At 40.0% G+C, this 17,777-nt stretch overlaps 1 protein-coding gene across 1 annotated transcript in view; it reads right to left on the bottom strand.

Moving 5' to 3' along the window:
* GCNT2 (glucosaminyl (N-acetyl) transferase 2, I-branching enzyme (I blood group)) overlaps window positions 1–17,777 on the bottom strand; it is a 53,177-nt gene that overhangs the window by 5,224 nt on the left and 30,176 nt on the right. The window contains exon 2 of the mRNA XM_006891599.1: window positions 8,384–8,476. Within this exon, the coding sequence (XP_006891661.1) occupies window positions 8,384–8,476 (93 nt within the window). The remainder of the gene's footprint in view (window positions 1–8,383; window positions 8,477–17,777) is intronic.

The following is a 17,777-nucleotide window of genomic DNA, read 5'->3' as shown; positions in this document are numbered from 1 at the left end:
GGGAGCGCCACAAAAACTAGGCATGAGGGCCACAGGCCCGAGGGCCCAAATGCCTTTTTAAACATGAGGCCAAATGCAATCAGCTTACACCCAGTTGTGAACAATAGTCACACCCAAGTCTCAACCCCAAACCAGAAAACATATCTTTGCAGAATCCAGCTGTTCCACTCATCTTCCCAGACTGGAAAGTAGCCCCAAAACTATTAATACTAACAATAAATGGAAGCATAATTGATTGGACTCAACCTTCAGTCAAGCTGAAGACCTATCAAAGGATAGACTTTTCTTTTTCAGCTCCTGCCTGAAAGGCACTTCACTAGCATATACCAATTGGTATGGCCTAGAGACAAAGCTCATGAGAATGGCATAGAATAGGGCAAGGCTCGAGCTGTTATTCATAGGGTTGCTATGTGTTGTAGTTGACTAGATAGCACCTAACCATTTCAGTCCCTGGAAATTCCAAGTTTTTAAGAGGATCTCTTAAGAACTGAATAGAAAGAACAAATTATTATTTTTTCTTATTTATTTATTTATTTATTCATTCATTCATTCATTCATTCATTCATTCATTCATTTATTCTTTTTATGTGTGTACCATCAAATTGAATCTGACTGGTACAGAAGGCGATTGTTCCTCCTTCTTCAGCAGAGCATCTGGTGGATTTGAACCGCGCACCTCTGGGATTGCAGGGCAGTTTCCTACCACTAGGCCACCAGAGCTCGCCTATTTTTTCTTTTTTTAAATTGTGATTTTAATGAAAGTTTATAGAACAGCTGGATTTTCATTCATTCATTCATTGTCACACATTTTCCTCCCTCTCCCTCCCTTCTGCCTCCCCCAGTTCACTTTAGTTTTTTAAAATATTCATTCACTGTTGCACAGTTTTTTCCCCCTCATCTTTCCTTCCGCCTCCCTGAGTCCACTTTACAATGCACCTTATTTTGAGTTGTTATCATACAAATAAAGCCTAATCATATATTCTTTTTAAGTAATTCTTTCCTTCATCTCTTCCAGTGCAGTGTTGATTACCTATCCACTTTTTTCCTAGTTTCCCCCAACCCCCATATCAATCCTGCTTTATAACAGTGGTGTTAGGTAGTGTCTGTCCTTTTGTGACTAAGTTATGTCACTCAGAATAATTTCCCTCCAGGATCACCTATGTTGTGTAATGTTTTACAAGTTCATTGTTTTTCTGTGTTGGTAGTATTCCCTTGTGTGAATATACCATAGTTTTTCTATCCATTTGTTTGTGGATGGGGACTTAGGTTCCTTCTATCTCTTTTCTACTGTGAATAATGCAGCAGTAAATATGGGTGTGCATACGTCTGTTTCAGTGGCAGCTCTGGTTTCTTCTGGGTATTTTCTCAGTAGTGGAATTGCTGGATCAAATGGTATTTCTATTTCACACCAGACTGCCTTCTCATAGTGGTTGCACCATTTTACACTTCTGCCAACAGTGAATAAGGGTTCCAATATTTCCACAACCTCCCCCGCATTTGTTTGCTGTTCTGTTGAACTTTGCTATTGTTACTGGAGTGAGATGGCATCTCACAGTTGTTTTGAACTGCATTTCTGTGATAGCTAGGGATTTTGAACATTTCTTCATGTGTTTTGAATGTCTTCTTTGGTGAAGTGTCTGTTCATATCCTGTGCCCATTTTGCAATTGGGTTGTTTACCTTTTTCTTGTTGAGGTGCTGGAGTATTCTACAAATTTTATGAGTCTCTTATCAGATATATCATTAACAAATTTTTTTCCCATCTGTAGTTTTACTTTCTACACTGTTGGAAAATTTTTTGATGTGCATAGGGATTTGATTCTTAGAAGGACTCATTCATCTATTTTGTTCTCTCCTGGTTGTAGGTTTTTCATTATGCTTAAAGATAGTCCATGCTGTAGTTAGGGCTTCTAGAGTTCTTTCAAGCTTTTCTATGATGAAATATATAGGTTTTGGTTTTACTCCTAGGTCCTTGATTCACCTTGAGTCTGTTTTTGTTTATGTTGTGAGTTGTGAGTCTTGCTTGAGTTTTTTACAGATGGTTTTCCAATTTTGTCCAAACCATTTGCTTAAAAGGCTGATGTTTCCCCACTTAACTAATTTTGTCTCCTTGCCAGATAGATAGATGAGCTGATTTCTGGGTTCTTAGTTCTATTCCATTGATCTATGAATCTGTCACTGTACTGTGCTGTCTTGACCATTACAGCTGTGTAGTAGGATTTGGGATCAGGGAATGTGATGCCTCCTACTTTGTTTCTCCTTTCCTTTTCAGTAGTGCTTTGCTTTGTCCAGATCTCTTTCTAGTCCAGATAAAACTGAAAACTGCCTTTTCCATCTCACTGAAGGATAGAATCGGTATCTGTATTGGGACTGCATTGAACTTATAGATTGCCTTTGGTAGAATTGTCATTTTTCACAATATTGTCTTTCTAATCCATGAGCATGATATAGTCTTCCATTTCTCCAGGTCTCTTTTAAGAACTAATTATTTTATAAAGGTTTTTTTAACCACATAAGTACAAATATATATTGAGGAGCAGGGGAAATGAGAGTCAAATACTATAAGGCAATCATACGATAGGTCACAAGGCAATTTATGTGTGATATTGCATAGTGCCACTGCTGTAAAACAAGACTGACATGGGGGTTGGGGGCAGACTGAGAAAGATGGGATAAATAATGTATACTGCATTAAAACAGATGAGGGAGAAAAGTGTTTAAAAGGGATATGTGATTAGGTATTATTGTCATGACAGGAGTCCAGAACAAAGGCTGCATAAGTGGAGTGGACCTGGGGGAGGGATTGTAAAACAACAGAAGAATTTTTCTTTTACCTTTCAAAGAGAAGAGTGTACTGAGGGGGAGAGGGGTGAGCGAGGAGAAAAGTGCGATAATGAATGAATGGAAATCCAAACTCTGTAAATTTTCATTAAAATGACTATTAATAAAAAAAATTTTTTAAAAAAGAGTTATGGGTGAGAAGTTCTAGAGATAAACAAATAGGAGATGTCTTTATAGGTTACATTGAGCAGAGAAAGCTTTATATGCTCAAGTTCAGGCTTCTTTCCTGAAATCCAGTCCAGTTTCTTCACCTGCCTACTTTATATCTCCACTTGGATGTGTAACAAACCTCAAAGATTTAACATGCCAGGACAAGACTCCTTAATCCCCATAGAGCTGCTGATCTCTCAAGTCTTCCTCTTCATTTGTTGGTGTTTGAGCCCAATATTGCCGTCCCTGTGACAATTCGTTTCATTGGAGGTCTTTCTCTTTTTTGTTGACTGTTTACAAAGCATGACAATGTTTTCTAGGGACTGCTGGTCCCTCCAGATAACATGTCCAACGTAAGTGATTCTGAAAAGTATTCTGGTTATACTTCCTCCAAGATGGATTTGCTTACTCTTCTGGAATTCAATATTCTTTACTAACACCACAATTCAAAGGCATCAGTGTTCTACTTTGGTCTACTTCCTCCGTCTTCTTTACTCATTGTCCAGCTTTTGCATGCATTTGAGGTGACTGAAAATACCCTGACTTGGGCCAGGCAAGTCTAGTCTTCGGGATCTCAGGCATTCTGCTCTTTTACTCACATCCTACATCCAATTTATCAGTGAATGATAGCAGCTTAATCTTTCAAATATTTCTATAATTTAACCATTTCTCACCATCTCCTCCCTGGTCCAAGCCTTGTCTATCTTCCTGTCTAAACAATTAAAGTTAGTCTTCCCTGAGTAGCACAATAGTCAGTGATTGTTTTAAAATGTATTAGAATCCAGGTCTTTTGTTTCTCATCTCACAAGGGAAAAAAGTCAACACCATAACAATGGCACTGGAGACTCCTCTCAGCTTGGCACCTTTTATGACCATAGTGGACTGACTTCTCTCCTCTCACTCAAACCTTTGTTCCTTTGGCTATTCTAGCCTGTGCATGAGCACATTTACATTGCTGATTTCTCCCTTGGCCCACCTAGTCTGTGGGGAGTTGCTCTGCTAACCCAAAAGCCATGGTGCAAATCCAGCACTGGCTCTGTGGGAGAAGAAAATGGACATTCTCTAACCATGCCAATTTACAGCCTCTGAAAAACCACTAGAGGAACAGCTACGAACTAGAACCTACTGGATGGCAATGAGGGAGAGATTCCTCTCCTGCACTGCCTTCCTCCAGAATTCCTCATGCCTCCATCCCACACAAGCTCAGACCTCAGCTCTGAGTCCCTCTTCTCAGTGAAGCCCCCCTCTGATGTCCTTTCATTGGCTCAATTTTCTTTTCACATTTAGTGCCAGAAAGATAGATATCAGTGCTAAAGGGGTTAAAAAATTAATTTCTCTCTCTCTCTCTGAATAGTTATTTATTGTCTGTCTATTGAGACTAGACAGTAAGCTACAGGAGGGCTGGAATTTTAAGGTCATTATCTGCATTATGCGGATGACACAACCCTGCTCGCTGAAACTGAGGAGGACCTCATGCACTTACTGCAGAGGGTCAAGGACTGCAGCCTTCAGTATGGACTGACGCTCAATGTCAAGAAGACAAAGATTCTCACCACTGGACCAATTGGTGGCATCAGGATGGATGGGATTGAGATTGTTCACAGCTTTCGTTTGCTTGGCTCCACGGTCAACACTCTTGGCACCAGCAGCAAGGAAATAAAAAAATGTATTGCAATGGGAAAGTCTGCTGTTAGGGACCTCTCTAAAGTACTCAAGAGCAATGATGTCTCTGGAGACTAAGGTGCACCTGATACAGGCCATGGTTTTTGCAATCACTTGTTATGCATCAGAGAGTAGGACAATGACTAGGGAGGATAGAAGGAGAATTGATGCCTTTGAGCTGTGGTGCTGGAGAAGAGTATTGAATGTACCATGGACTGCCAAGTAAACAAACAGATTTATCCTAGAGAGGGTTAAACCAGGCTGCTCCTTGGAGGCAAGGATTCTGGGGCTTCGTCTGACATACTTTGGACATGTTGAAGGAGAGACAGGTCTTTAGAGAGGGACATCATGCTGGGTAGAGTAGAGGGACAGCGCAGGAGGGGAAGACCCTCTATGAGGTGGATTGATTCAGTGACTGGGGTAATCGGGATGGGTGTGTCAGAGGCAATGCAATTGGCACAGGACAGAGCAGGGTTTAGGGCTGTTGTACATAGGGTCGCTATGAGTCGCAAACGACTCGACGGCACATAACAACAACATCTTTACTTTCATATTGTTTACTGTGAATTCTTTCATTTAAAAAATAGCAAAAATTTATGATTGTAGGCAATATACAGTTTCTTAGGTTATCAGCCAAAGGAACAAACAAGTCTGTGTTGGAGAAAGTACAACCAGGGTGCACTTTGGGAGGCAAGGATGGTGGAACTTCATCACACATACATGGGGGGTGTGGTCAGGAGGCACCATTTGCTGGGAAGGGTGGAGTCTCAGAGAAACAGAAAGACCCTCATTAAGATGGATTAACACAGTGATTATAGCAATGGGCTCAAGCATATTGAAGACCTTGGGGATGGTGCTAGACACCCCAAAGTTCAGCTCTGCTGTTCATGGGGTCGCTATGAGTCAAAGGTGACTTGTTGGCACCTAATGACAATAGTACAAACATGATCAAGCTAGTCTATACTATATCTGCCGAGACAAGGCCTGTATCCAGGGAATGACAAGGACCTGGTATGGCCTTTCCAGAGGCATAGTGGAGCAGAGCTTGTAGAGTGGGGGATGGTTAGAACTGCAAGGCAGTGACATCACAAGGGTCGCTGATATTGATATTGGAGACCACAAGTATCCAACTGAAGAGGAGCTGCACAGACAAGCAACATGCAGGACTTCAGCAGTCCTAGGTGACAGTGGCTGGTAGCAGGATCTAGAGAAGATGTTCAGGACCTGCCTGATGGTGATGGTCAGTTTCTTAAAGCAGACCCAGAACATCAAAGAGGGAAAAAATGTCTTGCTTTCTATCTTGTGTTTATAGAAGGACAAGATATGATGAGAATACAGACATGTGGACTGATGAAGGTGAGGACGGGAATACGCTTGAGAACAAATCAGAACTTCTGGGCAGTGATGTGACAGGATTGCCCTCTACAGTGGAGGGGGCTATTAAAAGGGAGATCTGCAGAGAGGCAGCAATGATGTTTCCATCTGAAATGTTAGGTAAGATGAGCTGATGAGTGAAGGCACAGATTGAGAGGAGAGGGGAAGCAAAGCCTTGTTACCCCATGGGGTGAAGGCCTAAACTCCATATTCACTCTTTCTTATTTTTACCTCCTGAATAAAGTCTTACAGGATGCCTATGATGTATCAGGCAACAGTCAAGATGGACAGTATGTCAATATGTCAGTACGTCTTAGAAGAGCCAAGAGTGTACAGACTCAAGTTTATTATGGTTACCAGCGGAAGGTGTGAGGGAGGGGAAAAGAGTGGATTACTGTTAGAGAATTCTGAGCTTCATATGAAAAGCAATGAGGAAACTTGAAAATAGATAATGGTATGTTTGCTCAACATGATCAACACAAACATGCCGCATTGTGCTCTAGTGGCTCAGCTGTAAGGATATCTAACAGCTGATCTGTGAGAAAAAGATGAGTAATCTCTTCCCCTGTGATATACAACCTCTGAGAACCTACTGAAGGGTCAGCTATGAGTCATTTCCTACTCAAGGACACATAACAACAAAGTGCAACCCTATGAACAACAGATATGAACCTTGTCCTATCCTGTGCCACCCTTGCAATCCCTGACACACAAGAGCCCATTTCTGCAGTCCCTGTGTCAATCTATCTAACTGAGGGTCTTCCTGTCTCTCACCGTTTTCACCTGAAACATTAGGTAAGATGAGCTGATGAGCGAAGGCACAGATTGAGAGGACAGTGGAAGCAAAGCCTTGTTACCTAGGCGGAGAAGGCCTAAAGCATCAAATTGCACATTTGAAATGGTAAATGTTTGTTTTATATATTTAACCAAATAAAAAGCCAAATGCATTGCTGTCAAGTTTATTCTGGCTTACTTGGAGCATATGGAGTAGAACTGCTCCATAGAGTTGGGGAAGGCTATGACGTTTGAATATAAGATGGCCAGATATAAGGGTGTAAAAGGAACACCTGATTAGGTATTATTTGCATGACAGCAATCCAACATTGCAAAGTGAACTGGGGGAGGGAGGAAATTGTGCAAAAATGAATGAATATTTTTTAAAAAACAATGATATGGGAGGAAAATATGCAACAAGGAATGAATGAAAATCCAATTTTTAGATAAACTTTTGTTAAAATCCTAACAATAACAATAATAATAATAATAAATATTATCAGATTTTTCTTCTGAGGTACTCTGAATGACGTCGAACTGCCAACCTTTAAGATAGGAGTTAAATGCTTAACCATTTGTACCACCCAGGGACTCCTTTTAAATATGTGATATAAACATATATATCCCCAATACCTACTGGCATCCCATGGACTGAAAATCCCATGAACTGTCAAGAGAACAAACAGATGTCTTGGAGAAGGTGCAGCTAAGAGTGCTCCTTGGAGGCAAGGATGTCTCACACTGGGCATGATGCTAGGAGAGGCTATTCATTGGTGAAGGACATCATTCTTGGAGGGACAGTGAAAGAGAGGAAGGCTCTCAACTAAGTCGACTGACAGAATGACTGCAACAGTGGGCTTAAGTGTGTCAGGGGTTGTGAGGCCAGCACAGGATAGGACAGGGTGCAGAGTTGTTGTTCATAGGGTTGCTATGCATTGTATTCAATGCGATGGTACCTAACAACAACAACTACAGCCGACTGCCACTGAGTTGATTCTGATTCAGTGACCCTTCCTTGGGTTTCTAAGGCTATAAATCTTTACAAGAGGAGATGGCCCATCTTTCTTCCTCATAGCAGTTGGTGGAGTTGAATCACTGACCTTTTGGGTACCAATATATTTACCCCAATAAAAAAAAAATAAGATTGCAAAAAGAAAGTACACAAAAAATGGACCAAAATCCTTCTGCATAAGTGTGAATAGAAATTAAACCTCTGTGGCAACCAACTCAGCTTGCCAAACTGCTGGAAGTGCTATTGTGGTTGAGAAACTGCCCATGGAGGGAGCAGGGGCCAACTAGAGAGATGTGTGAGAATATGGCTCTCCGCCTAATGACTCTCCCCTTCCAACAGCCCCTTTTTAAAAATGTAGAAACTAACAAGAAGAAAACCCCATTGTCATTCGTACCCAGGGCTACGTCTCCAAAGATATGAAAAAGAATCCATGGAAGAGGCTTAGGCATATTTTTCAAGGATGGCAGAGACTCCAGCTTCTCTACTTAAAAATGACCAGATAGGTCTAAATACACTGGATAATCTTTATCCATAAGCCCGCGTATCCCACAAAGCCTGAAAGGAATGCTCACCATGGCAGCCTCCATGCTGATTTTCCATGTCTAGCCACTTCACAGCTCTGAGGTTGCCAAGCCATGATGCATTGGGCATGGAGCCAGGGACATCTGCAAAGTTGATGAAAAACAGAAAAACAGAATTGAGAACCAAGAGAGAAGCAGAGCAATTTATTTTTAATGTGTGTGTGTGTGTGTGTATACCGTTAAATTGGATCTGGATCTGACTTGTACAGGAGGAAAGTGTCCCCCCTTCTCCAGCAGAGCATCTGGTGGATTCGAACCATGCTCCCCTGGGATTGCAGTACAGTTTCTTGCCACTGGGCGACCAGAGCTCGCCAAGTGGAGCAATTTTATCAATGAAGCTCCCAAGTTATACTTAATTTTTCCCCCCAATATGTTCCCTTTCACATCAGTTTTTCCATCCCAAATCCATGATTCCAAAAGCCTGTGGTGTGAAGAAAGGTGAGTATAGGGCCCAACCTTGGCACAGAGAACCTATCAATTCTTTTATAATGCGTGCTCAAGTTTGCAAAACTATGGCCGAAGAAATACTAGAATGCATAACCATAGCCCAGCTGAGAAAGTTGGGGATTTCTTACCTACCTTTGGTTGATCTTTGGTTGAACTTTCAATCATAAAATTAAAAATATTTATAACTTTCCAGGCTATGATGCTAAGAAGCACGTGTATGCCTCTAATAATCTATGATTTCAATCTTAAAACGAGAGCACAGGAAAACAGCTTCCTCAACTAAACATCTATTTCCTTTGTGCTAATGAGTTCAAGGTGTCTCCTTCTTTCTTTTAGTTTTATTTATGAGTAAAAGCAGATTAGTTTTCCATTCAATTCACACACATTTTTGCAGAATGTTTACAAAGCAAATTGATCCACACTTAACTGACATTGTGTTTCATATGGTTCCCACAACATACATACACAGTTATCTCATGAAATGCTGCAACCCGACATGTACAAAAGGAAAATAACTTGTTCACTACTTCTTACATCCCATAAACATGCATTAAAAGAATCCTCCAACACATCACCTTCCTCAATGAAACACTTAGAGTCTTATACTACCAAGCATTGTGCTGGGAAGTGAGTTGGAGATGAGACCTGATCCCCTACGGAATATGATGAGGTTTCTGACCCAAGGACACTAATTTTTGTTTTGGCTCATGAGCTTTGATTTCTTCCCCACCTCCTTGGAAGATGAGTGTACACTGATATACCCATCATCTTTATTTCTTCCAATTATTTAGATGGAAGTTTTCTTTCTTTACCCATTATTTAACTTACATAAACCTAAAATGAATCTTTTCCTTTTTAAAAAATAATTTCAATGGAAGTTTACAGAGACGTAGGGTTTCCATTCATTCATTGTAGCACTTTTCTCCCTGCCCACCCCTCCACCCACCATTCACTCTTCTCTTTGAAAAGTAAAAGAACATATCTTTCATTATTATACAATCCCTTCCCCCCAAGTCCACTCCACTATGCAGTCTTCATTCTGGACTCCTGCCATGACAATAATACCTAATCATATATCCCTTTTAAACAATTCTTTCCCTCATCTGTTTCAATGCATTATACATTATTTATCCCCTCTATCTCAGTCTCCCGTCAGCCTGATGTCAGTCCCATTTTACAACTGTGTCACTTTGCAATATTATCCTTTTGTGACTAATATTCCACTTAGCGTAACATCCTCCATGGTCACCCATTTTGTATAATATTTCATGAGTCCCTTGTTTTTCAATGCAGCATAGTATTCCATTGTATGAATATACCAGAGCTGCTCTATCCATTAGTTTGTTAATGGGTACTTGGTTGTTTCCAACTCTTTGCTATTGTGAACAAAGCTGCAATAAATATAAGTGTACATAAACCCACTTGGGTGGTGATTATGGTTTCTTCAGGCTATATTTCCAGTAGTGAAATTGTTATTTCTACTTCTAACTTTTTGAGAAAGCGCCATACAGCTTTCCATAGAAGTTGCACCATCTTACACTCCCACCAACAGTGAATAAGGTTAGAGTTTCTTCACATCCTCGACAGCATTTTGTTGCTTGCTATTCTGTTAAATTTTGCTATTCTTACTGGGATGAAATAATAGCTCAGAGTTGTTTTGATTTGCATCTCTCTTAGAGCTAGGGATTTTGAACATTTCTTCATATATTTGTTGGCTATATGAATGTCTTCTTTGGTGATGTGTCTGTTCATATACTGTGCCTATTTTTCAATTGAGTCGTTTACCTTTATCGTGTTGTGGTGCTCGAGTATTTGGTATCTGACAAGTCACTCCCAAATATTTTTTCCCAGTCTGTGACTTTCCTTTTTACCCTGTTGGAGAAGTTTTTGGATGTGCCTAGGGAATTGATTTTTAGAAGGTCCCATTCATCTATTTTATCCTCTCCTGGTTGCAGATTTTTCATGATGCTTGGAAGATTGTTTATGTTGTGGATTAGGACTTCTAGAGTTCTTCCAAGTTTTTCTTTATTATTGTTGTTGTTATGTGCTGTCCAGTTGCCTGTGACTCATAGCAACCCTATGTATAACAGTCCTAAATCCTGCTCTATCCTTGCCAATGTTACTGTCTTTGACACGCCCATCCCCATTACCCCAGTGACTGAATTAATCCATCTCATCAAGGGTCTTCCTCTCCTGCACTGTCCCTCCACCCTCCCAAGCATTACGTCCCTCTCCAAGGACTAATCCTGCCTTGCAACATGTCCAAAGTATGTTAGACAGAACTTCAGAATCCTTGCCTCCAAAGACCAGCCTGGCTTTACCTTCAATAGGACAAACTTGTTTGTTCTCCCAGCAATTCATGTTATATTCAATACTCTTCTCCAACACCAAAGCTCAAAGGCATCAACTCTCCTTTTATCATCCCTAGTCATTGTCCAGCTCTCTAATGCTTAACAAGTAACTGCAAAGACTATGGCCTGGATCAGGCACACTTTAGTCTCCAGACAGACATCATTGCTCTTCCATACTTTGGAGAGGTCTCTGGTAGCAGACTTTCCCAATACAATTAATTAGTCTTTTAATTTCCTGGCTGCTGGTGCCAAGTGTGTTGACGATAGAACCAAACAAACTGAAGCTGTCAACAATCTCAATCTCTTCATCATCCATCATGATGCTGCCAATTGGCCCAGTGGTAAGAATATTTGTTTTCTTGAGATTGAGCTTCAATCCATATTGAAAGTTTCTGTCTTTGACCTTCTGCAGCAAGTGTTTCAGGTCCTCCTCAGTTTCAGCAAGCAGGGTTGTGTCATCTGCATAATGTAGCATGTTGACGAGTCTACCTCCAATCCTGATGTCACACTTTTCATAGAGCACAGACTCTCAGATCTGTTCCACATATAGATTGAAAAGATATGGAGACAGGACACATCCCTGACACACACCCTTCCCAATTTTGAACCATGCAGTGTTTACTTACTCTGTTTTGATGACTGCCTCTTGGTCCAGATACAGATTTCGCATAAGTACAATCAAGTGTTCTGGGATTCTTATTCTTCTCAGAGTCAGCCACAGTTTGTTGCGATCCACACAGTCAAATGCCTTTGCATAGTAAACGAAACATAGATAGACATTTCTCTGGTACTCTGCTTTCAGACAAGAACCACCTGACATTAGCAATAATATCCCTAGTGCCGCGGCCTCTTAAAAATCCAGCCTTCACTTCAGGCAGTTTTCTGTTGATGTTCTGTTCCAGTCGCTTTTAGATAATCTTCAGCAGAATCTTGCTTACATGTGATAGCAATTATATTGTTCAATAACTTCCACACTCTGTTGGATCACCTTTCTTTGGAATGGGAACAAAGAGCAGATCTCTTCTAGTCAGTAGTAGGTAGGCCAGGTGACTGTCCTCCAAATTTCTTGGCACAACTTGGTGAGCACATCCAGGACATCTATTCATTGAAATATGCCAAATGGTATGTCATCAATTCCTGAGGCCTTGTTTTTTGCCAATTCCTTCAGAGCAGCTTGAACTTCTCTCTTCATCACTACAGACTCTTGCTTATACATTGTTTCATGAAATTCTTCTATCAATTTATCAATATTATCCATCAATTCCTTTTGGTATAATGACTATAATCTTTCCATCTTCTTTTAATGCTTCCTGAATAATATTCTGCCCAAAACATCCTTAAGTATTGCAACTCGAGGTTTGGATTTGTTGCTTCTTCAGTTCCTTGAGCTTAAGAAATGCTGAGTGAGTTCAGCCCTTTTGATTTTATGACTCCAGCTCCTTGCACATTTCGTTGTAATACTTTACTTTGTCTTCCCGTGCTGCCCTCTGGAATCTTCTGTTCAACTCCTTAGTATCTTGATTTCTTTCCTTTGCTTTGGCTTCTTCGCACTCCAGTGCAATATTTAGAGTTTCTTCTGACATCTATCTTGGTCTTTTCTTCCTCCTCTGTTTTTATAATGACCTTTTACATTCTTCTTGGATGATATTCTTGATATCCTCCCACAGCTCATCTGGTCTTCGCTCATTAATGTCCAAGGCATCAAATATGTTCAAATATGAAATTCAGGTGTGATAGACTCAAGGTCAAATTTTTGTTCCTGTGGACATGATGAAATTTATACTCCTTGGTTTTAGTCCAAGGTCCATGGTCCACTTTGAGTTGGGTTTTGTATATAGAGTGAGGTGTGGGTCTTGCTTGAGTTTTCTGCACCATTTGTTAAAAAGTCTGCCATTTTCCCTTAACTGATTTCCTCTCCTTGTCAAAAATCAGTTCATCACAGGTAGATGGGTTGATTTCTGGATTCTCAATTCTATTCAGTTGACCTATGTGTCTGTCATTGTACCAGCGCCACACTATCTTGACCACCACAGCAGTGTAGTAGGATTTGAAACCAGGGAGTGAGATGCCTCCTACCTTGTTTCTCTTTTTAAGGAGTGCTTTGCTTATTCAGGGCCTCTTTCCATTCCAAATGAAATTGGAGATTGCCTTTTTATCTCATTGAAGAATGGAGTTGGTATTTGTATTGGATTGCACTGAATGTGTAAATTGCCTTTGGTAGTATGGTTCAACATAAGAAAAACAATGTAATTCATCACATTAACAAAGAAAAGAACAAGAATCACATGATCCTATCAATTGATGCAGAAAAGGCTTTTGACAAAACCCAACACCCTTTCCTGATTAAAATGCCCAACAAAATAGGATTAGAGGGGAATTTCTTCAACATAGTAAAAAGTATATACATAAACCCAAGAGCCAACATTATTTTCAATAGAGAGATATTAAAGGCATTCCCCTTGAGAACAGGAAATAGGCAAGGATACCCAATCACCTCTCCTATTGATTGCATTGGAAGTCTTAGGGATAGCAATAAGACAAGAGAAGGAAATAAGAGGTATCCAAATTGGCAAAGAGTAGGTAAAATTATCTCTCTATGGAGATGATATGCTAGTATACTTAGAAAACCCTAAAGACTCAGCGAGAAAACTACTGGACACAGTTGACCAATTCAGAAAAGTGGCAGGATACAAGATCAACATACAAAAATCAATTGGATTTCTCTACAGTAACAAAGTGAATACAGAAATGGAGCTAAGAAAAATAATAATACCCTTTACAATAGCTAATCACATAATTAAATACTTTGGAGTAAATCTAACCAGAAGCATAAAGGATCTATTAAAAAAAATTACAAAATGTTACTACAAGAAACAAAAAGCAACCTGGAGAAGTGGAAGAATCTTTTCCTTTTTTAAAAAAAATTGTGATTTTAGTTTACAGAAAGGATGGGTTTTCATTCATTCTTTGATACATTTTTCCCTCCCTCTCTCTCTCCCAATTCACTTTATGATGCACATCTTGTTCCCCTTTGTTTGTTATACTTATAATGTATGATCATCCATTACTTTCAGATAGTTCTTTCCTTATTATAATGTACTGTTTATTATCTGTCCTTTCCCTGCTCTCCCTTCCCCCGTGTCCATCCTATTTTTATAACAATCGTCTTATGCAACATTTGTCCTTTTGTGACTGAGATATATCACTTAGCATAATGTTTTCCAAACTCCCTAACCCTGTTAATATTAAGGACTTCCTTGTGTCTTGTAGGCTGTTTAGTAGCATTGCACCCTCTACTTAGAAAATGTCTTTGGATTAGGAGAAAAACTCCTGACAGACTTTGCCACCAGACATTTAAAATTATTTTTCTTACATATTTTTCAGAAGAAAGAAAATGCTATGTTCTTTTGCACAGGTAATTATATAATAATCTAAGAAAAAATGTTTACCAAGGTATCTTAACTAAAACAAAATTTTGCCAGTCTTTTCTATAAATAGCATCCCTGGAACAATGCTGCATAGACCATCCTCAACCCCACAGGATCATCTATAGGGCAACAGTCTTCTTTTCTCGCTGCCAAGGAAATTCTGCTTGAAAACTTTGGTTACAAATGCTCATAGAATTAATAAACACACACACACACACACACACACACACACACAAACACACACACAAAACCCCAAACAACAAAACCCAACCCACTACTGATTGAGCAATAATACCTCCTGTTGCTTTGCTTTGGGGGACTTTAAACATAATTTAGTGGTACATACTTGAAAAACATGTCCATGTTTTGTTTTTAGCACACATTTTAAAATAATTTAGGATAAAACTTGCTTTGGCAGTTCGAATCCACCAGATGCTCCACTGGAGAAGAAGGAGCAATCTCCTCCTATGCCAGTTAGATACAATTCAACGGTATACAACAAGGAAAAAAACCAACAAAACCTGCTTTGGTTAAACAGAGTGAGAAGAAGGGAGAAGGGAAAACAAAGAGATAATTTTGTACATATGTTTAAATCAACAAGATTAGCTGACGTGTTATGTGTATGATTTTTGTGAAACCTCAACAGCAAGTAAACAATTCTCATTAAATAACTACATCAGAAAAGTTTGAACAAAATATTTCCATAGTAAAAAAAAATCTCAATTTCTTTAGGTGATCATATTTTTCAAAATAACAAGATTGTTTTCCTTTTTTTTCATTGTTGTTAATATTGATTACCACACCACCAGATGCTCCGCTGGAAAAGGAAGGCCAATCTTATCCTGTGCCAGTCAGATCCAATTCAGTGGTACACAACAAGAAGAAAAATTACCACAAACTGATTTTTACTCAGAAACTCATTTAATTGTACTAAAGACTATAAATATTTTTTACGTTCCTAATTGTTGTTGTTGTTATGTGCCGTCGAGTCATTTCCGACTCATAGCGACCCTATGCACAACAGCCCTAAACCCTGCTCTATCCTGTGCCAACCACACCGCCTCTGACACACCCATCCCGATTACCCCAGTCACCGAATCAATCCATCTCATAGAGGGTCTTCCCCTCCTGCGCTGTCCCTCCACCCTCCCAAGCATGATGTCCCTCTCCAAGGACCCGTCCCTCCTGGCAACATGTCCAAAGTATGTCAGATGAAGCCCCAGAATCCTTGCCTCCAAGGAGTAGCTTGGTTTAATCCTCTCCAAGAAGAATCTGTTTGTTTTCCTGGCAGTCCATGGTACATTCAGTACCCTTCTCCAGCACCACATTCCTAATTAGTGACTCTTTTTTTCAGTAGTGACTCTATTTACAATAGATATATACATTGCTGTTGTTGTTATGTGCTGTCACATATGAGTCACCTGCGACCCATAGCAACCCTATGTACAGAAACTCTGAACCCTGCCCTGTTCTGAGCCAGCCTCACTAATTATGACACCAACTTCCAGTGTCCCAGTCACTGTATCAATCCGTCTCACCCGGGGTCTTCCTCTCCTGCACTGTCCCTAAACTCCTGCCAATGAAATCCCAAACCAAAACTTCTATGCTTTGGTGACAGGTCTCAAATATGTTTGTTTAAATTTTAAATGTCATTCATGCGTGTTCAATAAAAAAAATTACTTGAAAGCAGGGCTTGGAAAGGGCAGATATAGATAAAGTTGACTTCTGCCTTGTATTTGTTGCACAGAAAGCGTGCAAATGCCAGTGGGAATGGGCACCTGTCTCATGCTATTGTAATTACTCTGCAGGGGATTTCTAAAGCTGTAAATCACATAGAAGACTACCCATCTCTCCCTCAGAGCTTCTGGTTGATTCAAACTGTCACAGAGGTGCAGTTATCAGATTAGCAACACAGTTCCTTACAGAATTTCAAGTGTGGGTTCTGATCTGGGAGCATAGGCATCACCCACAAGCATCCCTAGGAAGCAACTATGACTGAGAGAAATGTCAACTTCACCGTATCCTGCCCCAGACACCGCATCTTCTCAAGAGGCCAGGAGGTTCCTGCACAGATAGCTGAGTGAAGCTCTGATCAGCAACCATCAAGAGGACAGTTTGTCCTGGATGCACCATCTGCTTTCCCTCCCTCCTCTCTCTGACATCCTTCTCTCAGCCTTTATCAGTTTTCATGGTTAGCATCTTACATACTCTCCTGCTGCTGTTGGCAGTGTGGTTAAACAGATTTTACTCAGAATTACTGTACCAAAAAGAATTCGCTGACATTGAAATTATTTCAGGAAGTATCATATGATCAAGAGCCAATGTTTATGAAGGAGGAAGTTTGGGCTGCACTGGAAGCATTGGCAAAAATACAGCCCCAGGTTTCAATGGTATACCAATTTACATGTTTCACAAAACAGGTGCAGCCCTGGACATGATCACCAGTCATGCCAAGAAACATGACAACAGCTGAGAGATCCATATTTGTTCCCATTCTCAATAAATGTGATCCAACAGACAGTAGAAATTATGAAACAATGTTATTAATATCACAGCAAGCAAAACATTGCTGAATATCATTTAAAAAATGGTTAGAACAATACATAGACAAAGAACTTCCCGAAGTTCAAGAAGGGTTTGGAAGAGGCTGTGACATCAGGTATATCACTGTTGATGTCTGATGAATTCGGATTTCAAATTATGGCTAACATTGAGAAGAATGGGAATTTCAGAACACCTATTTGTACTCATGCAAAATTTATACTTAGACCAAAAAGCTGTTGTGTGAACAGAGGAGGAAAACGCTACATAGTTTAAAATTAAGAAGGGTGTGCATCAGGGTTTATCCTCTCTGCATACCCACTCAATCTATATGCCAAGCAAATTAATTGCAAATGTGGTATTAGGATTAGAGAAAGACTCTTTCATCAACAACCTAGGTTAAGCAGATGACACAACTTTGCTTGCTGAAAGTGAGGACTTGAAGCACTGGCTGCAGAAGATCAAAGAATCCAGCCTTTACACTTCAATATCAAGATTATACCTCAATATCAAGAAAACAAAAATTCTCGCCACTGGAATGATAGGCAACATCATCATAAATAGAGAAAAGATTAAAACTGTCAATGACTTCATCTTACTTGCATCTAGAATCAGCAT

The sequence above is a fragment of the Elephantulus edwardii genome, unplaced genomic scaffold (genome assembly GCF_000299155.1).
Source record: "Elephantulus edwardii isolate Elephantulus edwardi_28Jun2011 unplaced genomic scaffold, EleEdw1.0 scaffold00101, whole genome shotgun sequence".
NCBI lineage: Eukaryota > Metazoa > Chordata > Mammalia > Macroscelidea > Macroscelididae > Elephantulus > Elephantulus edwardii.
Note: the sequence above shows the minus strand (reverse complement) of the source record. Positions and strands in the feature narration are given on the sequence as shown.